Below are 26,279 nucleotides of genomic sequence, written 5' to 3'. Positions count from 1 at the left end.
TAATTGCAACCATTATATCTGCAGGGCTATATACTGCTTGCTTACAATACTTAGAACAGGAAATTATCAGTAGTCATTTCATGATATCCTCTATTAAATTGTAGAAGACGGAAGTGCTTTGAAGAGTAATTGTTCAGAGTACCATGCTAACTTCACTTAGAAGCAAGACTTTAAAAGTTTGAGGTTATACGTATACAGTTAAAAAAAAAACAATTTAGACTGCAAGTATTTGTGAGTAGTGGAAAAAATAAAACAGTTCTGTAGAAACCATGTTAAAGACAAATTCAGGACTAAAGTGTGCTTCAAGCAGAACCTTGACTCTGCAGACAAAAACGCAGCTAAAGTGGAGACTGCTACTTAACTCTACATATAAAAATCTTGAACTGATGTTAAATTCCTCCTGGACACTGAAACAGCAGCCACATTTTAGTGCATCCACTGACATTTAAGAACACAATCTTACTTGTATATTATAATTTTTAATTCCGGTACTGCATGCTTTGCAAGAGTGTGAAATTTTGTGTTTTCCCAAAGTGGAGATTCTCTCTTCATTCCAATTTTTCTTTTTGCATTATTGTTTGTTGCTGTGGGGTTTTGTTTTGTTTTTTAATGTAGACAAATTAAAATCCTCTATGAAAATAACCACTGCTAATTGCAGTCTGGAATATCTGTGTTATGAGCAGAATGTTAGAAGGAATAGCCAACAAAAACCCTAGGTCAAGAAGAAACCTGTTCTGTTTACCCTGGTCTCAGTTTCCTCTCCTTTTGTCTGGCCTGGATTACTCATATTCCTCCACAGAAGTGACCTTTCTGGGACTCTTCCAATAATGGTTTTGGTCACTCTACATTTAAACTGATTTTCATGAAAACAAAAGTAATTTTCTCCCGAAAATAGCACAATAGCCTACATAGCAAAATATTAACTATACATACCCAAAAATTAATGCTTAGATTCAGCTCATGTGACTTCAGGTGCCTAGGCTCTCATTATAGTCACTGGTGAGCTAGGCATGCCCATGAGGTCAGAACACAATTCATCTCACCATGAAACAGCAGATGTTTAGGTTTCACCCTGACTATTTTTAATAAATCTTCACTGACTGCAACTGGAACTTAAAATCCCAGATGTAGACACCTTGTATATCTTAGCTGGAAATTTACTTGCCACGTATTACCATTTTAGGTGCCATAGGCTGCCACTTCAGTGGCATCTGTCTCCTTCACATCCTGCATCTTGCCCAAAACCTGGATGCAGGTGTCCTACAGTCTCTTAAGTATTTGTGAAATTGTGTTTGGGCAACTGGTGCCTATTCTTCAAATTAGGCAAGATGGAGACCACTCAAAGTTTCTTTGTGTTCTGGATGAAAAAAAAACACTGAATTGCTTTAAAAGGCCATCTTTTTCCAAGATCTTTCATTAACTCTAAGCACATACACAGAAAGATAAACTAGGTGTTAGTGGACTACACCTGGTAGCCACAACAATATACCACGCATTTAGCATGTAAACCACACTGCAGCAAATAACAGAATGCAACTTTCTAGTTAACTGTGTTACTGTATTTGTACAATTCTCACCTCTCCACCTCTGAAGAGGGTCAACTTAGGCCACTGTTTTTAACAGAGCCTAATTTTAAACTGTAACTGGTGAAGGTTTGAATGGTCAAGGTGTTTTCTGTCAGAAATTTATTTCTACCTTCTCATTTTTATAACACTTTGTCATTTTCCTTGGTTGAGAAACACTATTATGACTCACATAAGTTGGGTTAAGAGCAAAAGAAAGAACAGAAGATTACAGCAGAATTACTGCCTAGAGAAACTGAATTTACTCCAAAAGTGGCAATAAATTTGTCCTTAGGATTACACTAGTTCAATAATATTTCTAGGAACTAACAGAAAAGCGCCGTTACAGTGCACTACTGGTTACTAAAGCTCCCCAGAAAAACTCATCAGGTACAGTCACTGATCATTTCCTTCTGTCAGTGAATGGAACTTCTTGGGAGGCTCATGCCTAAACATAAGCCTACTCAATTTTTATTTACACCTTTTAAGATGCAAAGACATATGTGAAATGCTATTAAAAGACAGCTACTAAAATGTTCCAATTTTAAGATTCACAACTGCATTGTAAAGGCATAACTCCTGGGGGAAAAAAACAACAACAAACAAAACCAGATTTTTAAACCAAACCACAACTACAGTTTACGCCCTATTCATAGGAAAGGATGTAGCAGGAGGGCCACAGTTCCTATTAAAAGCACAGAAATTTAGGATGCATACTTAAGTATTAAACATACTTTGTTTTATAGTCATTTTGAAGAATTCTGAAGTATCTGAGAATCAATATAAACTCAGCAACTGTTACATACCTCAACAGCTGGAACAATATCGATACCAACTGTCAGAAATTCTTCAAACTTCAGAAATGGATTAAAGCAGCTACCAACATCAAGTAACCTGATCTTCCCCAAGGAGTGGAGCAATCTAAAAAGCAACAAGAATTCAGTTTTATCAAGTATTAATTCTGAAGCTATATTCTGAACTACAATTTCAGATAACTAATGCAAAAAAATTTCTCACAGAACACCTCTGTAATGACTAACAGAAGTGAATGCCTTACTTGAATTGTTGAGACTCCTAAAAAGCCAAGCTCCACCAGTAAAGCAGATGGCCTTGAAATGGAAGAGTTCTATTCAGAGCAGCTGTAATACTATTAACTTGTGTTACTTGTAGTAAGAAAGTAAAACGGCACCTTGCGTGCCCACTACACAGACTTCCTCTATTGCTTTGTGTTTTCTACTTACCTTTTTGCAGTATTTATTGGTGTTGAAGTCACATAAGTCACTTAAAATTTCATGAGTTTAAAAGAGAAACTGGTTAACACTATGACATACCTACTTGTTAGTCCCATTTTAAAGGGCATGTGAAGTCAAGTGCCACAATTTGATGTTTTAAGACAAGGGAACACATAATGGTATTCCAAGGTAAACAAAACAAACCTTAAAGCATTTAGTTATTCCCTGAAAAAAAAATTAAAATCTTCAATTTGCTTCATGTTAGCTAACTTATTTTTTAAATGGACGACTGCTGGAGGTTCACTCCAATTCTGTTTTCAATGGATGCTGTAAAAGAGATCAGTCCACACACAGCCATAAACTTGAAACCAGGCTGCTCAAGTTGTAGGGAAGTTATTCTATTAAGCATCTAAATGAATAAAAGTAATCCCTGAAAACTACTTGGGGGAAAAAAAACAACCAACCAAATAAAAGAAGTCCCCCAACCTACTCCATGCCAGGCAATCAGTTTTCTTTTGCAGTACCCAAAAGCTTTTTAATTAGAAGCACGCAAAAATAGCTGTCTGGCTTAGGAGAGTCCTAATCGGAGTATTACTGAAGTACTCACAAATGAAGATTCGTCCCATAAGAATTTTGGTGAACATTTTAGTAAGCCAAAAATCTATATTCTTATCTGTCACTGTGTGCGGACCCTACTATTCAAGGTGAAATTATAGATAAGAAGACCAATGGATGTAATGCTTAATACTTACCTATGCTATCAAACAACAAAAAGTGAATGTTTAAAAGGAGGAGAGGGGGGAGGGCAGGGTGAACCCAGGACACAAGGAAAAAGTAACTTGAGAAATCATGACTTACTGCTTGGACTGATAGCAGGCAGATGACAGACTACTGAGGACACTAGTTCTAGAATGCAGAGATGCACATATATATTCTTCCAAGATGTCATAGAAAAATGAAAAAACAAAACCAAATACCACCACCAAAAAAAAACCCCACACAGAATAACTGGCCCATTATCTGCTCAAACAGATTCCAAAACTTTCTGGGCTAAAATATCCTGTAGGAGTGGGAGATCAGAAAGAAAACAGAAGACTGAAGAAACAAAGAGAGGACATTCTTGTACTGTCTGGTTGAAGCCCCCATTTTACTACAGCAGAAAATAAACTAGAGGCTGGACTTGCCTTTCTTGGGAAGCTGTGACATCTCTGACCAACTGCAAACCCAATCTGAAATAAAGACATCACTGCTCTTAAGTTAAATGCATAATGTAAAAATAAAAAAAAAGAAAAAAGTTGCCTGGCAACTTTTGCCGTTAGTGACTGCTGCCTTGCCTCTGAAAGCATTCTTATCTTCCAGAGGACAGTCTCCTTGACCAACGCCAGGAGGAACATTTGTAGTCAAGTTTGCAACCTTAAGTATTCTCTTCATGATAAGGCAGTTACCAGTGTATGGAACATAGTGTCAGGTAAAATCAACGTACCTGTACAGAAGTACTGGCAGTCAGCTATCTTGCCATTTAAAAGTTTTGCCTCTTCCTGGAATTTCATGTGTCTGACCTGATATGCTGCCCCTCTTAAAAAGAATTAGTGTTGCGCTCAGTTATCACTAATACCTAGGACTCAGCTGTTGAATACATCCTACATTCAAACACATTGTTATTTTCCTTACACTCTGAATATGGAGGCCCCTGCTGTTTATCTTTTTTTGTAACTCCAACAAAACATTAAGTGTTAAACTATTCTGTTCTAGCCCACTAGTACAGACTTTGCATCTGCCTATTCTTCAGAACACAGCTTGATGAAGACATCCACGTAATGAATGCAGCCACATAAAAAAAAAAACAAGCAAAAACACAGCACCGCTAGCACCCAACAGTTTGAGCTCTTTCTACTGCATCATTTACAGAGCTGCATCTAAAAATTTCCATCACTATTTCCAAGATCTTAGAACACCCAAAATCCATTAATGGAGGCAAACAAATATAAATTCATCACACTCACAGGGAACTTAGAGGGAGGAGAATGGTAACTATCCAGCAAGCAAATGTTGCTTTTCTTTTCAAGTGTCTGTAGCCAGTTCCAATTGGCATCTCCAGAATATCACTTGTCATCTTTCTGGGAAAGATTCAGCCCTTGAGAGACAGATAACTACAAAAACTTTCAGAAACAGATCTGCAGGGCTAATGGAGTCCAACAAAACCATGGATGTACTCATAGCAACAACAAAACAGTAAGGAATACAATTTTCTGCAGTATCTTTAAGCAGCGTAAATAGATCTGGGCTCCTAAATTCCCAGTGATCTACCACAGAGGGGATGTTGAAAAAACAAGAGAGGATTTCTCGCTGCATTTGGCAGAATAAATGCCAAGTTAAGGGATTTTACTTCTAGACAGAAGATATCTAGGGGATAGTTCTGTCAAAATACCAGCATCACCAAAGCAAATACTGCAACAATTAACCCTAAGTTAAAATGCACACATTACCAGGCTGCCTTGGAAGTCACTCAGTCCTGAGTGGGATTTCAGAATGAAGAGGATAGTGACAATTTTTCCCGTAGCTTGGATGCCAATCACAATGTAATCTATACAACAGGAATTTGAAATGCTGCAGAGGGACCATTCAAATCCTAGTGGCCATAAACCACAAACACAGGTTGAAGTCAAGCAGTGTCTTTTTCCACATAGGGCTAGTATGAGGTTTCCTGGACTAGCACATCTCCTTGTCCAGCAAATGGAGACACTGATGGTAAATTCTATCTCATTAAAATACAAAAATATATGTCTGCATGTACATTTGTGTTCTATGTAAGAGTCCAATGGCAAATCAATAGAAGACACATGAAACACAAGAACAGGGAACGTGACTCTACAGTGCAAACTTCCTATAAGAGTGACAGCCTCCAGTGACTTCCATTTAAAACCATTTTCCATTTAAAGTATTTGATGAAATACCTGTAGAAATTAAAATTAAGCAATATAACCCAGAACCCTCTTATCTCCATGAGAGCCCTCCTCACCTACAGTAAAGTGAAGAATCACTGTGATGTATTCTGTCTTCCTCTCTTACACAACCTGCATTCTTGTCTGCACTGTTATTTTTTGACTGGGTGAAGGGAGACAATACTTCAGACTACTACAGCATTGGACACTCTTCTGGAAAGCTGTAACTCTGGGTTCCAAGCTGAGCAGAAGCCAGAAACTCTCTTCTACACTAATGGAGAACAAATTCACTTTAATAGGTGTATCACATCCAAGGAGCCTTGTAATCTAAATTCAATGTAAACATACTTTGAAATCGTAAAAGTAGCAGAGATTCAGATTCTCACTTGTGTCTTGACTTCCTGTTGCTTGTAAGGTTTTGCTGCCTCTCAGAGCACAGGTGTGAAAAATTGCTTAGTAGCAACTCTTAGGCTGCCAGTTACCAGCCAGTAGGAACAGGAGCCTAGTCAGGTGTTTGAAATAGTTTTGAAGCTGTAATTTAGGTGATAATCACTCACCCAGTGAGCCAGTGACTTTGTTAGAAATACAGTCTTGCTGAATTCTCTAATAATTACCCTTCAACACCCTGTTTCTTAATGATTTTCAGCAAAGGAAACATTAAAAGCAAGGGAAGTACTTTGTCACTGTAGGCGATATCCAGGCACATCTTGATCCATAATTCTTCAATGCATTAGTGTACAGGTAGAAAAAACAAAATGTAATTGGTTAAAGATCAGGAACTGGTAAAGAAGTGTACATCACCTGGGAAACAGAACAGTTACAGAGCAGGAACTGGTAAAGAAGTGTACATAACCTGGGAAACAGAATAATAGAATCAACTAGATTGGAAAAGACCTTTAAGGTCATCAAGTTTGACCAGGATTGCCAAGTCCACCACTAAACCATGTTGGGGTCTCATCTACATGGGTTTTGAACACTTCCAGGGAATGACTGCTTTTTAAATATATTCCCCCACTTGTTTATTTCAAGAACTTTATTAAATGGACTACAGCTCTTTATTATTAGCCCCCTTAAAAATGTACCCGTTATTCAACTAGGTGCTGTACACGTAAAATGACGTTTTCTCTTGGAAGTAGATAGAAGTAGAGCAGTGATATGACCATGAGGAAAGTCACTATCTCTGAAATTAATCACTCTAAGTGCTGATCTCCTAGTTCACAGTTTTAAATTACTCTATTATTTATCAAGGACATGAGGGGGAAGAAATTTCAGAAGCCTTATGCTGCTGTCAGAAGAGCAGAATAAAGCTATACATCTGGTCTGGAGTGGCAACACTGGTATGCCTCAAAACCAAAGAGAAGTTCTACCTTGCTGGGATACTTACAAAAGAAGGAATAACAAGTTGTACCTTAAGAGACAGTCAAAGTAGGACCTGAGAAGAACCCATACAAAAAATCTGTGGTTTTTACCGTTGAGGATAAAAAGCAAGACTGCTTAATTTGACGGCAAAAGGAAATACTCAAAAAGAAAACAAAGAGGGAACTGATTTATTGAAGGGAGGAATTGTTAAAGAGCAGATAACAACCAGTTTTGTCTTGCAAGACTCAAACAGTTTGATGTCCAGCTTCACAACAGGTGCAGTTGTAATGTCAGAGATACAAGTACTCATTATAAGGTGGAAGGAAGTACTGCAGAAAATACATTATTTTTCATATAGATGAACGTAAAAAATAACTGGTCGCATTAGTTATTGCTGTGCAATTCACCAGTTTTAATGTGGCAAAGAGGTGAGCAACATGAGCAACTGGAAATGGGTTCATCAGAATAGCCGAGTGACTGAGTTGCAGTAAACTTTGCATTTCTGGCTCCTAAGATGTTTCCTTCTCTCACCTTTAAGAGGTGGCTGAGCTCCTCTCCACATCTCTCAGCATCTTTTCTATTACCCGTGGAACTTTTTACTCTTAAGCCTGCTTTGCTCCTTAACAAGCAAAGTACAGTCTCTCCACAAGTTTTCCAGTAAAGGCAGATTCAGAAAGAGGTCCTACAGAAGGAACTTGGTTTAAATATAACTTGAGAGAGGATTATATATATGAAGAACAAAATTACTGTTTTTACACTTACCTAGAGTAAACCAAAATCACAGGCTTAGCCATACCTATAGACAAGATAGTGTTATATGACCAGAATGGAGTGACAGAATATGAACACGTCCATGTGTGGGAAGAAGTTCCCCCATACCCCTTGTACAAAGACCTCGGTGAGATTCAGACTTCAGTAATTGATCAGACATGGTAGAAAAGCATTTAGGAGGAAAGTATGCTTTGTGTAATACACAGTCCATTTTCATTCTTACAAACTCTAATTTCTTCTAAGGCATAGAGGAAGAAATTGAATTTTCATGCTGGGCAGCTTCACAGAACAGCTATGCCTTGTTGCTTTAAGGCCTGTACATGTACTAAAAACCTTACTATCATCTGTTGCTTACTCTGATACTATGAAACTTGCTTTTGCCAGGTATGTTTTCATGGATGTATGTATTTTTACAGTTTTAGAACAAAGATTAAAAAAAAAACATAACCACTCACTATATTAACAATTAACAAGTACTTTTAAAATTATTTAATAAAAACTTCTCTATTAACTACTTTCTGTACACACTAGTCAGAACAAAAATTAAGCCTACAGACTACAGGGAGTAAGAAGACACTTGTGAAGTTAGCTCCCCAACAGCCATTGTAAAGTATGACAACAGAGCACATGCAAAGAGAGGGCTAATGCTTTATCATGACAAGGCCTCCCAGTGGAAGACAAATCAACTTTAAGTAGCGTATGATTATCAAACCTATTGATTCAAACAAACAAGTTTAAACCAACTGCTATTTACAGTAATAATACAATCATGTGTTAACAAATGCCAGCATTACTGAGATTATAAGGTATTAGTATCTTATCATACCTTTGTGTGAAAGTGCCTGGCAGTTCTCATTAAAAACAGGTATTCATTTTGAGGCTGGCTTAGCAAAATGAGCAATAAAAAGAGGAGTTTGTGGAGGAAGTCAGCTTATGAGAAGCCACTATCTTCATTTCAGAAGCATCTATTTTGTCTTGTTATAAAAGGACAAAAACAGGGAAAATGTTTTCATTTTTCATGCAGCTATTCAACCACATGGGCATTTGGAATCTTAATGCCTTTTGCAAATTACTTTACAAACACAAGGAACTGCAAAAGATACTAGCTCATAAGGACTGACACATCTGCTCATAACATTAGTAATGTGCACATTTCTTTCCTAACTAATACTACATCTAACTTAAAGTGCTGATCACAGCAGCTGTGCTGCAATAATGAGAAAAACGTCTTCTCAGAACAGAAACACCACTACTGCAGACAGTTGCAAGAACATGAAACAAGTCCTAAGTGTAACATTTAATGAGAATATGCTTATGCATTCATTATTCCATTATATTTGCAAAATATTAGTGTTTCTTCCACCACACCTGAATAGCCACAAACATGACCCATGTAGGAAAAACAGAGGGCGAGACTGTAACTGAAACAATAAAGCTACTCCTGAATGCCAAAAATAAAATTCCTACTTGAGTGAAGGTCAAAAAAATTAAAACTGTTGTTAGGAAAATACCTCAAGGATACTACAACTTCCGCAAAGCCAGTCATCAGAAAGCTAGCACATTTAAAATTAAGGGTTATAATTCAAAATTGCTTTTGAAGTGTATTATTGGAAGAGTTTCTCTGCAATTATTTATAAAGGGAAAGTTTTAAGTACTCTGGTATTTACATTTGGCACTTAGCACTTACATAAGCAATTGACTTTTCAACAGTGCTGAACAGCCATTAGATTCTAACTTAATTAACATCTCCCTTATTTCCCCTCAAGGTTTTACATAAATTGCATTGCACACCAAGAACATGCAAAAGTGAAATTGCTCTAACACTTAAATGAAGATGACCAAGTAGTCATTCTCAAGCAATTTTTTTATGGCATCTACCAAAATATACCACAACAAATATTTTTTGTAAAATTTGATATATTCACACAAAAATTCCCTTTCTTAACTATTAAAAAAACATTAGACTCATCTAATATGTTACAGGGAAAAAATGTCCAGGTAAGTAGTATCACACAAAGAGAAAGAAAACCAGTCTGAAAACAAGTAAAACTTACTCTTCTGTTACAGCTTCATGATTTGTCAAGCCAGAGTTTGGCAAGGGATCTTCGATCTTGGGAGCCTGGGGGACACTTAAAGCTGGAGTGGTCTTAGAAGCAAGAAGTGCTCTTTTTTCATCTTTCTCAAGTGCTTTTCTTTTCCCACCGTTCTGAAAATATTCTCTGCATACACTGAAAAGACAAAAAGAACAATTCCCCAGAAAAACAGGATGCAATTTTTGGTCATTACTATAGATAAGACACAACACAGAGGATTAAGATATACAAGCGTTGCCAGCTTCTAAACAAATCTGGGTTTTACTGCAACTTTGCTAAATCAGCTTTAGGACAGATACGATACAACCAAAGACATACTTGAAGTCAAGCGGTGTTTTATTTCCAAAAATTAGGCCATAAGTTACAGTTGAATCAAAATAGTTTTATCTGGAGAGATTTTTAGAGTAAGACAGCATAAGTCTTGTCAGAACATCACCAGAAGGTAAACTTCAGCTGTCACCTGATCAGAGTTCTCCACTAAGGTGCAGAGTTATTAACTAGCTTCTCTAACACAGGGCTTTGAAACATCCATGTCTTGCAAGGCATGAAATGTGGGGAGAAAGAAACATAATCCAGGCTTATGGACTTACACACATCAGTTTTTAATTTTTATTAAGTTTGCCTGGGGTGTTTTTTGTTTAAGTAACATGTATCCACAGATGTATTTTTGTGGAAGACTTACTTTAGTTTTCAATTTCCAACCCCCCCCCCCCCTCCACACTCAATTATTTTGCTAATAGGAACCCGAACAAAATAATCTGGTTAGACTTGAACAGAAATGTTAACTAGCTTAAAGGAATGAATGTTACAGAAAATGTTAAACCGCACCTGCATACTTCAACAAATAGTCAGCATTAGTGTATGAGAAGCAAGCATTATGTTTGAGAATAACTGAATTTTGTCCACAAAATAGAAATAGAATTGGAAACAATTTGTTGCTGTGAAATTAAAAAGCCTGACCCACCCTGCATAAAGCAGTATTCTTAATTAGATGTGCTAGCTAAGTATTTGCACAGCAAGTTTAACAGAAATTGTACTTGTTTGAATGATGTTCTTAACCAACCCATTTTTAGGATGCTTTCTTGAAATTTATTCAATTTTCCTCTAATAAAGCTGCAGAGTTTTGAAGGAAACATTCCAGAAAACATAAATTGAAGTGTAGTTTAATAACACCTTATATAAAGCAGGATCAAGATAACATACTATTTCACATCAGAGATGCAGGAAAGAACATGTTGGTATAATGCTGCATTTAAATCACAAATAGAGACAAGGACTTGGAATAAACAGGCCTTATCTAAGGGTTGGTGATATTATACACCCCAAATGTATTCAGTCTCTCCACCATTTAAGATGTGAAGGGGGGGGGTGGGTAAAAAAAAAAATAAATTTAAAAAAATCACTGGAGTTTCTTAAAGGTAAACATACACAATCAAACAGGTTCAGATACAAGTCACTTTACACCAAGATGGGAGGAAATGACCACCTTGAGTTAGTAAATGTATAATTACAGTAGCACATTATGTCCAGGTTACCAATTCTTGCCATAGCAGTGGGGGAATTCTTATTCTGCATACATTCCTGTGCTGACATGCTTATAGAACCTGACGTTCAAAACTGACCTGTGTCTAAAACACAAAGCACAAGCAAGTTTTACTTGCTCAAGCTGGCCCTAGGCATTCTTGCACTATATAAAAAGCCTAAAATGCAGGCAGTAACCTTAAGCAGAGAACACAGCTATATGAGAAATAAACTCAGTAAACATTTTATTTATAATCAACAAGTTTATAGTTGAAATTCCTCAGTAACTAAAGCTGTTTTCAAACCAAAGAGAAGCTAGGTATAATAAATAAAATCCACATCTTAGCAATACAGAGCAAGATCACATGCAAAAGCATGAATAACAGTCCAGACTGCAATAATCCCAGATACATAGACTGAGAAACCATACCAACTCCATCCATTAGAGACTGCACCTATGGAAAGGCAAGTCTAAAATTAACAAAGTTAAACAGAAGGAGCCAGTCACTTAACTTAGCGGGAAAGAGATTAAAGAACATCAGGAAACAAAAGAGAACCCTTGAAAAACCTTTGAATTATTGCTGGCATGCTAACAGAAGTGTACTTTACACTATGTTCTATTATTTGTTTATAAGCTGATGATAGATTTAGAACTCTCTAGTTCTGCGTGTCATTTAGTCAAAGAAATAAAACTCAGGGAAAAAAAAAAAATCTTTTTCCTCACCCCTTATCAGCTACCTTCATACTTTGCTAGCATCTTGCAGTCTCTTTATTTTTATTCTAAGCCTTTTTTCTCATTAAATCCCTTAAAAACATTCAGAATCAATGGCAGTTTAAATAGTGTTGTACTGGCATTGAACCTGCTGTGTAAGTCAGAACACATTAAAAAGTTCACAACCTCTGGAGAATGTATTGTTTTTTCTCCTTAACTGCTGATGTTATCAGACTTTTAACTCACTAGAAGCTGGTATGTCGCCCAGCTTAACACTTAATGAGCTGTTGCACAAAACCACCTACTTGTATAGTACAAGTTCCTCTTGTCACTGAGGAGACATTTCTTCCTCATTAATGGTGCAAACCAGTATTTTCTCCATCCTTCTACCCTTGTCTATCCTGTCCACCGAGTTCTCGTAATTCGGTATTTTTTACTGACCTTCCTTGTCTGCACATTAGACACTGTCAAAGCCAACCATGAAGAGGAGCATCTTCTACTCCTGTGTTTTCATTGGTGGAGAGAGGGGCCAGAGCTACAGGAAGGCCCAAGACCAGATAAAATTCTTCACATTCAGATCCCAGTCTGCATACCTGTGCAGTACCACAAGGAAACAAAAAAATACCAAATCCACCCATTCAAACAAACAAAAAAAAAAACCAGGCAACACCACTTCATAACTACTGAGGGTTATCTCCATTTCACATCTTTCTGAAGTAAGAATGATTCTGGCAGGATTACTACATGTTGCCCATTTGGCTCCTGAGGCCTCAGAGGAGCTGTCTGTGAACTCCCCTCATGGAAGCAGACCGTACACCTACATGACGTAACAAGTGAGCATGTGGGCAGTCATTGCACAGTATCTAACCAGATGTAATATACTCCATAGTTTACCCCATGGGAACTTGTTGATGTAGCCACATATTTTAACTTCACGACCATTAAAAGCCATCACTGATCACACTGTGGTTTTGAGCACACAGTTATATAAGACTCTATATTTAACAACTGTCTCAAGTAATGAACAGAGCATCTGTTAATCATCTACAAAGAAAAATAAAATTAAGGAGGCTATTTTATAATGCTGAGAACTACAGTCTCCATTTTTAACTGACATTTAAGTGCTCAGTCTTTGATGGCACAACATTCACTCTACAATTAACATACTTGTTTGTAAAGAATTGTGCAATGTAAATGCTACCTGAGCTAACACTTACTACAGTTTACAAAAAATATGAAATAAATATTTCAGGTCTAAACCATTGAATTCTGCTGGCAGAGAGACAGCTGAAGTGTCCACTTTCTGTCTTGTCTTTAAGAATATAATAAAATTATCTAGGTATTTCCTCAGTGAAACTTGTTTTCCGTACTCCAAACCTCAAACGGTAAACGACCCATTCAAGCTGACCCCCCTGCTCCACCATTTGGGCTGCACATGTATAGAAGTTTCAGTAAAAGCCAATGTGAATACATTTTAATTTGTTAATACCCTCCAGCAATGAAAGAGAAGATTTGGTTTTGAACAGTCACCAAAACCAGGGGTTTCAATAGACCATATAATGACAAAAAATATTACTGAGGGGGGAATCGCCATATGAATTTCAGAAGCCATGAAAGAATCAGTACTTACTTCTCATTATTACTTGATGAGAACAAATAAATTAAAGCTGGTGTGGTCAGCTTTTATCATGGCAAAAAGCAGTTTCTGATAGCTGTTATCAATGCTCAAGGGTTTCAAGCAGCCAGTTTGCATGCTAAGAACTGACAAAGTCTATCTCTTTCCTTCTGCTTTATAATGAGGTAAAGGTGAGCTTGACTTCTGTTCCTTACAGTATTTACTAACCAAAAGCTAATACTGAAGATGATATTCAGTGAGGGTACAGAGAATAACATACTCTCCTTCAAAGCTGAAGGAAAGTCTGGACTTCTCATGGTTTCTGTCTACAGAAAGTTTCTCTCATCCTCCCACGCTCAGAGGAGGAAGTTTATTAATGTCAACAGAGAGGGCTGCTGGTCTGAAAGAAGTGGTTTAAACTCTTCTACAAGTTTAGTGCCCTATTTCCTCTCCCCCTCCAACCCTCCCCAACTTCCAAAGAAAATCAAGGAAGGGAAAATTATCAAATGCCCTTGTACATATAGCTTTCCTCTGGACTGGAAAATATTTTGTGATTGTCATGTGCACCCAACTTCAGGTTAAGGAAATCCTGTATTCAGCATAGGTGAAAGCACTAGGTTTCTGAAAGTATTGTCATTTTTTATCATCATAATTGTATTTTGTATACAATATATTTTTTCCCATTTTATTTTTCATACTTAGTTTTGAGACATTTTCCTTTTGAGAAACACAATTAGATCTGTAATCCGATGTTTCTTTTCCATTATGTCCACCCCAAGCCTGCTTCTGGAGTCAACATCCGTCATTACTGGAGGATTTCAAGAACTCAAAAGTCAGCAGTTATCATATGATCACTGCTCTAATTAGTTCTAGTGTTAAAGAAACAGATATAGCTTTGTCAGAATAAAGTAGTGTTTAAGAGCAAAAATGAAGACTGTCAAACAAACATGAACAATGAACATGAAGTCTTTTTCTCCATTTTAAATGGTTTCTCTCCTCCTGTTTACACTACCTCCCTCTTAATTCTATTCCCCTGAAAATGAATCACTTGACTAACTGCATTCATCAAGAAAGCTGCAAAACAGTGTTAAGGTGACTTCAAATATTCATTCATTCAATCAATCTTCCAAACCCAAACAGGATCAGTTTCCAGTTCCAGCAGCGACCTGTTATTCGATCCTGTAAGAGATTACTCAGCCTTCTCTCCTTTTGACAAGAAAGCTCCAGTTTCTAGGAAAAAACCCCACAGGCTTCTGTGGGGGGCGGGGGGGGGGGAAGACAGACTTCTGATCATTGCTTTATCTTTCTTGGAGTTGCACTGTTGTTTGTTCTTTTTAAATACAGTGGCCAAGGTGATATTCTGGCTAAGAGCAATGCTAAATAAAGTCAGAGAGTATTTTATGTATCTTGAGAACAATCTCATTAACACCCTCCAGTATAATATTTGCCTTTACTGCAAAAGCATCTCATAACTGTTTCGTATTCAGCTTGTAGCCTGCTACACAATCCAACTGCTTTTCTAAAAGACTGATACAACCAATTACTCCCTGGCCTGTATTTGTACAGTTGATAATATTTAGTATAGTTGACAACACTGTTGCTTTCAATCCTGCTCTCAGAGTGTGAATTCTTTTCCATTTGGTCTCATTTGCAAATTTAATAAACAGACTTCATTCTAGCAGATTGCTAATGAAAATACTCATTAGTATGATGCAGGGACAGACACTGACAGAGCCCTTCCCAGTCAATCACGTTTTTAAGATAAGCTTCTAACATCTATTCTCTACAAGTTTTTCCAAACTGTTCTGAACTCACCCAACATTAATTTCATCACAACCATATTTCTTCTGTTTGCTTATGAAACAAAAGACTTAAAAAGCAGGTCTAAATAGCATTTTGTCATGATAGTCAGAAGTGCAGATCTGGGGGTTTTGTTATTTAAAAAAAAATAGCCAAGTCAACACAAGTCTTGACACTGATGCAAAGGCAACAGAAAGAAGCAAACCTGCTGGTCTAGCTTATTTTGTTCTAACTAGAACCAGAACAGGCTGACATTCATTGTCCACACAAAAGGTCACCACCCCACCTATGCCAGCAAAAATTAAGAGTTAGGACAATTATTCAGGGTAAACATCACTTTACCCTATTTTGGTTTAAGTTTTGTGTTGCAATATAAATTAAACAGAATTGTTAATTTCCAAATACCATTTGCTACTCTGTATTTGGTTTTCCAAAGACAGAAAAAGAAAGCAAGGGAAGGACAGTTGAGTGTTGCCCAGATTTTTCACACTACCACTCAGGGGATCATTAACCTGCATCTGGAAGGAGATTTAATCTCTCTTCCCCCTGCCCCTCTCCCTAATTAACTGTTGTATAATGTTGCCCTTAAACAATAAATAAAATTGGCCCTACAGATCACAGCATATGGTCATTAGCACAATCTTTCATGTACTGCTTTCTATTTTCACAGTTTCTAAAGCCTCGATAATTGCTTAAGTCAAAACTAACAAGGTAAAATAATACTCTTTATGCCATCTGGTTGAAGAATTATTGTTAGAAAAAGTGTTTTTCACAGTGTTTTCAACTAAATAGCTAGAAAGACTTCAGCAAGGAGAACCCTGCAAGAAATTTGTTATTCTTGATCCAGCTCTCAGCTGTGATCCAACTCACACCTTCTCTAGTGGTTATTCTGCATTCTCCAACTTACTCTATCAAGTGCTAGTTTATAAGACAATACAAAGAAAATGAACGAAAGTGGTTTTTTTTCCAGCTAGTGAAAACACTTGTGAGTTTCAGGTCTCTGAAAATATCTTCACATTAGAACAAAAAAGCTCTACTATCCTTTCTTCAGCAGGGACACACCTGTGGTTCCAAAGTATTTTTAGCATTCCACTCTCAACTTCATCTAGAGCATCAGCTACTTTCCTGCTGTCATGGTGACATAACTAAAACATTGAACAAAAACGTTCAGTGAAGTCTCATGCAAGTAAAGTTTTCTCGCATGCAATTATGCACCCAGACACAAGGAGAAGTAACCACAATGGGACCTACTGTGTGTCTGGCACACCCCTTGGCCCTTTGAGAAAGAACAAAAAATTGCAGAATCAAGTCAATCTGGTATGCTCTGGTCCCCAACCATCCAGGCCTCGGCTTAATCTGAGACACACAGAAGTGAAAAGTTCTTTCTACTGATGTAGAACTCCTGACCCCTTAACTTTGCAAACTGAAAATGCTGCAACCAAAGCTTTATGCTGAAAGCGTTTTAGTGTCTCTTCCCGGGTTGATTCTCTTCTTAATGTGAGTTCATTCTGCAAGACCCAAACACTTATTTAAATGTTTACTTTGTAAATCTTGTAGGAACTACGAGCAGAAATCAAGTGAGACAGAGCCAAAACCCTACAATACACAGGATATCAACTGTTCCCCCTCCTGTCCACAAGGAACATGATCCTGTCCTACCAGGTACCAGACAAGCTTGCTACAAGCTAAGGGAATATTGTTTAGCTGAAATGAGAGCAAGTGCACACACTTCTACTGAAAAAAGTTTCACATATTAGTTGACAATCAGACTACAAGAAAATACTGAGCAATGTTTCATAGGAATCTGCCCTGGATCCAGTACAATCAGGTTTTTTCACGGGTAACCTGAACACTGGAACAGTCAGTAGTTCTCTTAACCAATCTGAGAACAATGCCAAGCTGGGATACAGACTGTGCTGCTGCAAGAAATCTCAGTATTAGAATTCAGTATGATTCAAGAGTGTAATTCAGTAAAGAGAACACAAATATCAGCATTTCCACAGAAGTAATAAATAGCACAAGTGCAAGAAAACAATAACTGAGGAAGGCTGTAAAAAAGAAAGAGTTTCTGGGGAATCACAAATGAGCACAAATCAGTGCCACACCAATTAAAAATACAAACACAAAAACATAATAAAAACCCCCAAAACACAGAAAACTTAAACAACAGCATAAACAAGAGTTTACCTCAATCATAATTCTTTATTTATCACTGACAAGACCATTGGAAAGCTGTGCTTTTTTTTTTTTTGGGTGTAGCTCTTTACAAGATGATTCACCTCTCTTATAACTTGGATAAGGATACAAAATACATGTCCAGAAAAGGGTCTATAAAGAAACACTGAACTATGGGGTTTTATTGGTGGTCGTGGGTTGTCTCTTTGGGTTTTTTGGTTAAGCTAAAAGATAAACGATTGATACATAAAGGGATGGTTTTCAGATATTTACAAGCTGATGGCATGGAAAAAGGAAATGAGCTTGTTATTACTTGCTCCATTTCCAGAAACCACACAACAGCTCAAGTTGACACCAAGATGTACTCTAGATCAACTGTTTCAGAGCCATTCTCCCCTTCTGTTTTGTTTTGGTTTTTTTTTTCTGTTTTAGGGGCTTAAAGGACCATTGTAATTAATTTAACAATACCACATCTGCCGTTTGCTGCCTCTTGCTCAGCACTGCAACACTCACCTGCAGGACCTACAGACTGGCATACGAGACTACTTGTAGTTTGTCTAAAGTCATTCTCAGAGGCAGGACTGTTGATAAATTCTCTTCCCAGTTAGAGATCAACAATAATTTGTTTTATTTAGTTGTGCTGATTCCATGGTATACCTTGGATGCCAGCTGTAGGCAGGAATCCTGAGTGACCAACATTTCTCCACTTTCAGGAGTTTGTTTTCCTCAAGGATTGAAATAGCTCAGCCGAACCCCCTTACAGTCTTTACAGTTATCATAACCCAATACAAATTAGATGCTTGTGACTTACAAGAATTTTAAAATTGATTTAAACTAAGTTTCACAGAGGTTAAAGTCTGTTGCAGGAGATTAAAACTTGAAAATTAAGCACCAGAGATTCACATGTAGAGTTCAAACACTATTATATGGATAAATCAAACCAAAGACTTGAAAATTAAACTTGAGCTACCCTTACTGCATTTGCTCAGTTTAGGTTCAAATGTATGGAAAATTACTTCATAGTTTTACTTGTTACAGCTTCAGTATTTGAGGAGAGGAAAAATTTGGTTGTTGAAGATACTTTAAAAAAAGGGTCACCTCATAACAAAACACTTCACAAGCTATTTCCTTAGGAGATCAGAACAGTAAGAAGGTATTTGTTTTGGGAAGCAGTGAATTATTAACATCTTATAGAACAAATCTTAAAAGCAAAAAAGCAAGAACTGCTCAACAACTGTATTATAAATAAAGCAGAAGTGTGCAATTGCATCTTTCAAATACATTAAGATTTACCTGCAACACCATTCAATTCGGCCTTCTCCTTCACAAGTTTTTGCCCAGTGATTATCTGCAAGGTTTTTCATTGCCACAGCATATTCACACAGAGTTTCCTCATCCTCACAGTGCTCACGCCAGATCTTATCAAAGTCTCCCACTAAACAAAACAATAACAAAGAAATTGCACATTAGATACAAAGTGTCTCATTATAGCCATGGCAAAATCCCCATCTTCCAGTTAAAAGAAGTTACATAACACACCAAGAGATTACTTTACCTGCATGTAACAAAAACAAGGTCCCCTTTCTCCAGTCACAGACAAAAGTCCAGGTTTTGAAGGAGGAAAGAGCTATTGGGTACTTGAGAAACTAACAATATTCTCAGTATACTGATTCTGTTCAGTTTGTTCTGTGAAATTCACATCCCTGGGAAGTTTTGCTTTCAGGTCTCTCTGCATGAGTATTAACATGACAAACATTTCAAAAACGAAAGACTGAAAGGTTTCCTAGTAGCACTCATGCTCATGGAAAATACCATGGATGACACTACATGCAAAAATGCCAAAAAGAAAGCTTAGTCCAGAATACAGATTTCTTTGGATTCATTGGAAAAGGAATTCAAGCCTTCAGTGATGTCTGTCTGATCTACCCAGTTCCAGTGAATTAGCTTCTAGGGGACAGTACTGAAGAATCAAATCAACTAGTCAGGGAATCACAGATAAACTCATCTGCTGATCCGTAGGGACAGATTTATTTCCATGCTCCACATCTTGCTGAAAAGAAATCTTGCAGTTAAAGTTTTGGCACTTCGAAGTAATTAAAAAGATTATTTTCCCTCTTTTGCTGCTAAGCATCCACTTCTCTTCTCCTACCTTGCTTTACATAATGTACTGCTGAACAAAGCCAAGATAAATGCTAGCTGTGCCTAGCCACAATTCCTATTGTAGTTTCTATACGTAAAAACTCTTGGTATACCTTACTAAAACGGATTTCTGCCTTAAGAAAGAAAAATATATGCTCAATAGTATCATCTGCACTAATCCCTTATGTTTTTTTAACCACAAATGTGTGCACACATCTAGTATAAAGCTGTAGAATGAAAATTATCTACTGATTTTGCACTTATAAGCTGATACAACTAAAACCAAGTTTTCAAGAGCAGAGATATACTTCAACCTTTGACTCAGACAACCAACACACTCTTCACCACATGGCTCCAGAGCCAGTTTTTATAGTACCCTCATATTACAAAGAAGCATTTTAAAAGTGTATCAAGCAGAAGCTAGCTATTAATATCTGCTGAAGCCTGAAAGTAGTTTACAGTATAACCCATCCTTCTCCTATCATAAGAGATTTCTGTTTCAAACCCACTTAAAGCAATTTCTTTGATGTGCTTTGTTTTAATTAGCAGTAAATAACAGATTTCTTCCTTTTTCAGTAATGATCCCTCACCTCACCTGTCCTCCCCTTACCACTAGACTGGGTATGATGGACAAGTATAGATTGTTGCATACTTAGAAGATTTAAACCAACCATCCAGGCTACTCCCTATTTAAGTTTGGTTTACAAATGTCACAGCAATTTTCTCTTCAAAATAACAATCTAGCACACTTGTACAATCATCAAAATGAGTCATGTTTAAAATTAGGTGTTTATATATCCCTTGTGTGAGATGGCAGCTGAGATGGAAGGGAGTGGTCACAATTTTAGTTTTAACAAAATACAGAAGCTATGCAAGAAATCACGTATTCTGATTGCTATTCAACAAGCATATATGAGGAAGTTACTAGACTGGACAAAAAAATAAAAGTAGTATTATAATTGAGTGGTATCCCTCATTATTTCCCAAGTGATCCAAGCTCAGAAATATATGCTCTATAGGAAAGGCACTAGCATGGTCACCAGCTGACCATCAGAGAAAACAGCCAAATCACAGGCAGGCCCAAGAGAGGTTTCAGCTAAAACCTGTGTCACTTTTCCAGAGCCTTCAGGATTGTAGAAACAATCACACAGGAGGAGAGCACATACTCTGCTGACGAAGAGAGCAAGAAAAGGGGCCACACCAAGCACAACTCTTACAAATCTTTATTTCTTGTGTTGACAAAGTGCAGAACCTATGTGCAGAACAGCACCAAGCCAGAAAGCACTGGCCAAGGTCAAAATGTATTCTCAATAGCCAATTAATTCTGGTGCAATTTAGATAAAGTTTCCTACTTCTTGTGCCACAGCACTCTGAATCTTACTGCATACTCCAGACAACTGTGAAATGCTTGAATAACATACAGTTGCAAAAGTTCTGTTTGAAGAATACATGGCTAATTAGAACAGAAAAAAAAAAAGTAACAAATGAGCACTTACCAAGGGAAAATATCACAAATACAAAATCCCATGTTTAATACTGTTGTTCTTTTATTCCATTACTTCATATGGTCTATTCTTTAGCAATTACTCTATTTCCAAATACCACTTTTCTTTAAAACTTAAGAAATAAGACAGATGGGGAAGAAGAAATATGCAATGACCAGATGTTCTTAACCTAACTAGCCAGTCCTTTCTTACAGCAAAGTAGTGATGCCTCCTTAAAACTCAGTCCCTGTTCTCATAGCAATACTTCTTATTTGCTTCTGAACAAAGAAGAGATTTTCACCTCTTTCTAAGAATCAGACAAGAGTCAAAAGAGTCCATAGATAAGGGATCCTAAATTTAGACATATAGCAACAGACCTGGAGCTGGGCTGTAACAGAGCTGCTTATGACAGTAACAGCTTCTTGGCACTGAGTTGACAAGAAAACAAAACTGAATGATACAGACTATTAGGAGAGACATACAGAACAAAAGTGAAAAATTTATCACAGAGTCATTCTGTCACACATCCTATATCAAGTCAATTCTGTGTGCGCTTCTCGTTTGTTTTCATTTACCTATACAGCAGCTCTAGAGATACAGAAAATGTCAATGTGGGACAGATCCAGCACAGCTTCTGCATGAGGAACACCTACATAAAGGTAAGAAAAAGGCAGATGATATCAGGAGAGGACAGACCTACTCAAGATCACAACTGATAGAGGAAGGGTAAATACAGAACATCTTGTTCTGAGAGCAGGAGACCTTCAGGAAGAGTATAAAAAGACAACTCCATATTCAAAGACGCAATTTCTAACTCAGGAGCTCCTAGACTGTGAAACCAGCAAAAGACAGAATTGTCAGCAAACATACAGTGATACTCCAGCAGCACTTCTCATATATTCTTGTCTAAGCATCTGCTGTTGACCCACTGTCAGTACTGGGTTTTATATGATGCCCATTTGTCTTCTCTTAATGTAAGCTCCAAAATAACTGCAGATAAAGGGTGGTCTTAAGACACAGGCACAATTGTGCATGGACTTTCAAAGAAGGGTCTGAGGTCCAATTTCCCTTGAGCAAGTACTATGGTGTTGAGTTGGTGTTTTTCCCCCCCCATTCTTCTCCAGGGTGAGCTCTGAGAAGGCACAGACAGGCACATTAGATTTACAGGAACTTTAATTCCAGACTCATGCTCCAATACTGAGCTGAAAATGCAAATAATGCTTCCTATCTGCTGAGATTGAGGAAGTGACTACAACAGGTCTTGCAGCATCCAGTTTCAAACTGACGCCCAGAACACACTAGAGCTATGTATTAAATTTTTCAAACAATACATTATAATTCACATGCTAACACTGCATTAACTCTGGTGTACTTAAACATTTATTTATTAATCATTGCTTATATAATCAAAAAGGCAGTAAAATATGCAGGAAAATTTCACCACAAATCTAATGGTTACTAAAGAAATAAGATAAATAAAATCTTCTGTTAAGCAATCAATAATGCTGTAAATTAAATAGATGTTTGTGGTAGGTTAATCTAAAGCAATAATAATAAAAAGTCTTGCAGCTTTGATCACATCTTAAAGTTAGTACTTGAATTTGCGCAGTATACATTTCATCTCATGTATTCAGGATAATACCATAAAATGAAGTTAAAGACTACTCAACACTCTTACCATGCACTTGGGTATCAACTTCTATGCATTTTAAAACCTGTTTGAAGCACTGACTCTTCAGAGATCTTCATACATCTCAGATCTCCATGAAGAAACCAGTTATGCCAGCATCCAGCTGCAAAGTGTGATCAGCAAGACTGGCTCCTAACAGGAATTTCACACACCTCTCAAGTCAGTGACATTTTAAATTTAATGTTTGCTCTCCTCTTTATCACAATTGCCTGGAAAATAAGTATTACCTGCTCTTCACGTTGAAGATTAATTATTCCTTTAAAAACAAAAAAGCCCAAAGCCCACCTCTTTCTAGCAATTGTCAATGAACAAATGACTGACCAACTTGTAGGTTCTTTGTAACACAGCCTGTTCTAATGCAGTAACAAAAATCCAGTATTGTTTACCTAGAATAGATGAGTCCCTCTAAATGTTTTCCACCTACATTAATATTGCCCGCATAATAGCCAAATCATAAACCCAAACCCAACCACAAAGTAATCAGCAGTTTCTGAACCCTGTCACAGACAGAACAGGTCAGGCATGAAGAAGTTATTTTTAAATGATCCTAATTACACGATAGCTTTAATTGTGGGTAACAGCACTGGAGAACCTAACGTTAGCTGGAAGTTTCAACAACCGAAAACACTTGTAATAAAGAAGAAAGAGTCATACAAGCTCAGTAAGACCTCTTGTCATTCCACGTTTATTTACAAGATCTCATCAAAGGTCCCCAGCAGAGCAAACCAGGTTTGTCATTCTAAGTGAGACAAACCCACACTGTAACTCTTCTCTCCAGGCAGTCTGTTTTGAAGAACAAAAATGCAGCTTGCTTCCATCGTAATTTCTGTTTTGTTTGTTTTAAAAATACATTTAATATATTTCTTTATAGGGTGTTAAGTGGAACTGTCATTTAAGGTATCTTTATGAAATAGAAAAATTTATTAGTCAACTATTCTTCAACTTCTGACAGAACAAATCAATTGGTATTTTAAATAAATCACAACCCTCTGTATAAAAAAAGAAACAGAGATCAGTTTTGCTAAAGGCAGTATTTTTCATTTTGGAATGGGATTGAAACCCAAACAACCTACTTGAATCATTCTGCTTTATCAAGCAATAAAATAGTAAAGTCATTCAGAGTTAAAAGTACTATCTGTACCCGCAAGACAAGTTTTGTAATTATTCATTTCCTTAATTCGATTGGTGCTCTTCAGAAAAACAGTGCAGTCATCTCTGACAAGCTCAAAAGCAAGTACAAAATACTTCATCCACCACCAAGCAAGACCTTGCATCCCAAAATTTAAATGACAAAACATGCCCCAAAAAGGAAGAAAAAAAAAACAAAACAAGCCTATTCAAAAAACCAAACAAGGGTTTAAAGGATGCCTGCCTACATGCTGATACAAATTGGTAATGTAAAAAAAAAAAACCCACAAACAACCCAGATCCAATCCACTGCCTTTTCAATACTCCTATTTAACAGCACACTACCTTCCCATCTACATCTTTGATGGCTCTGGTAGAGGAGAAAATAAGGTCAATACATTGACTAACAATGAAAGACAAGCAAAAGTGACATGTTCATATTTGTACAACAGTTATTAATTAAGCTCTTTGAATTGCTCATTGTATAAAGCAAACCTATCCTCAGAATTAAAAAGTGTCCATGACAATGCTGGATAACTTCGGATAAAAGCTGCTGGCACTAGCAATGCCTAGCAAGACCTCTGAGCTTTCTTTTTTGTTGCTGATGGCGATGCACTGCAGAATGAAGAAAATCCATCTCATTTTTAGCTTCTTAACACTGCCTCTTCACTACTTGCTAGAAACAATAAACATGCTAAATTTCTACAACATGCTGAACAATAAATGGGAAAAGCAACCCTATGCTGCCCATGAGGCTAAAGCTGAAATCAAATTCCTATGAATATGACAAAATTTTTGTCATTAACAGTGATTTGTCAGTTAACATTTAGCTGTACTACTAAATGTCTGGATGCTGTGGCAATGATCAGTAAAACTAATTACATGAAGAGTATCAGCTAATATGCTATCTACAAGTTACAGTGTGCACAAGATAAACTAGAAACTTACTGAACATCTGTCTTACTAAAACAGTATATCCAGTATTTCTTATGAAAGGCATTAGGCATTTTTTGGCTTCACGGTTTTCCAGTTTTACATGTCTAAATACAGAACATGAAGTTCAAGTTGGACAAAGTTCAAGCAGTCAGAGCTAATATTTTCCTTCTCTTGTCTGACTAGTGTTTGTTTTAAATTCCTTAGGATTTACCTGAAATATTTCACAATAAAATCTTAAAAAAAAACCAACATAGAATCTCACTTTTTTTTTCTAAACATTTCTTCCCTCTATTCACACAGAAAGGATTTATTTGACCAAATGAGAGTTTCTACATTTAACTTGGCAGGTAAACTTGCTATCTATCTGTTTACACTAAATAGACAACCAGGGCACAAATGATCTGCTACTGAAGACATCTACTGCAGTCAGCTTAAATCACCCTGAAGAATGACCTGGGTCTCTATCTGCTACAAATCACTGATGGCTGTCACACAGAGAGTGGGGAACCTATTTGTGATAGTTTAAGCAATTACTGCCCCCAGGTGTTGGATCTACTCTAATGGAAACTATCACCCCTCTCCCCCAAACCTGACTTCATGGGATGGACGACATCACCATCAACACAGAAATGAACATATTACCAAAAACCACTGATTTCGGTAAATTTCTGAAAATGCAGAAGCAAAAATGGGAAACAGACGAGGCACAGGTACAGATTTCATTATGCTGACCCTGCAACAGGAACACCATCTTCCCCCCAAGGCAATAAAGGAGCAGGGAAGAAGGTTACATACAGTTGTTTGTTCAGTGAGTGTAAGTCTGTGCCATAGCCAGTGTGTTGCTTTCAAAAACTGTGAGCTAACTACATGATACCAATGATTAAATCCCCCAAACTCTACAACTATGGGATTTCTAAAGAAACTTCCTTGCAAAACTGTGGTGTGCAAACTGAAAGGGCAATCGTATCTTAATGCTTATGTGATAAAACTGCATTAATTTTAATGAAATGGAATTTTGTTTCTATTGCTTGAAAAATGTAACAGTTACTATTACAAAATGTCTCCCTCTTCCAAGAAATTAATGCAACTGGGAAAAGACAAATGGAGACCTTGAAAACTT

General features: G+C 37.1%; 1 protein-coding gene across 1 annotated transcript in view; it reads right to left on the bottom strand.

The window, feature by feature from the left end:
* BMT2 (base methyltransferase of 25S rRNA 2 homolog) overlaps window positions 1-26,279 on the bottom strand; it is a 36,306-nt gene that overhangs the window by 4,622 nt on the left and 5,405 nt on the right. The window contains exons 2-4 of the mRNA XM_061467710.1: window positions 19,076-19,217; window positions 9,921-10,094; window positions 2,369-2,483 (exon numbers count right to left, since the gene is read on the bottom strand). Coding sequence (XP_061323694.1) covers window positions 2,369-2,483; window positions 9,921-10,094; window positions 19,076-19,217 — 431 coding nt within the window. The remainder of the gene's footprint in view (window positions 1-2,368; window positions 2,484-9,920; window positions 10,095-19,075; window positions 19,218-26,279) is intronic.

Source organism: Pezoporus flaviventris, unplaced genomic scaffold (genome assembly GCF_033815535.1).
Source record: "Pezoporus flaviventris isolate CSIRO_AGI_PZ_B2104156 unplaced genomic scaffold, CSIRO_AGI_Pfla_v1 ptg000045l, whole genome shotgun sequence".
Lineage (NCBI taxonomy): Eukaryota > Metazoa > Chordata > Aves > Psittaciformes > Psittacidae > Pezoporus > Pezoporus flaviventris.
This window is presented reverse-complemented; position numbering and strand designations above follow the sequence as displayed.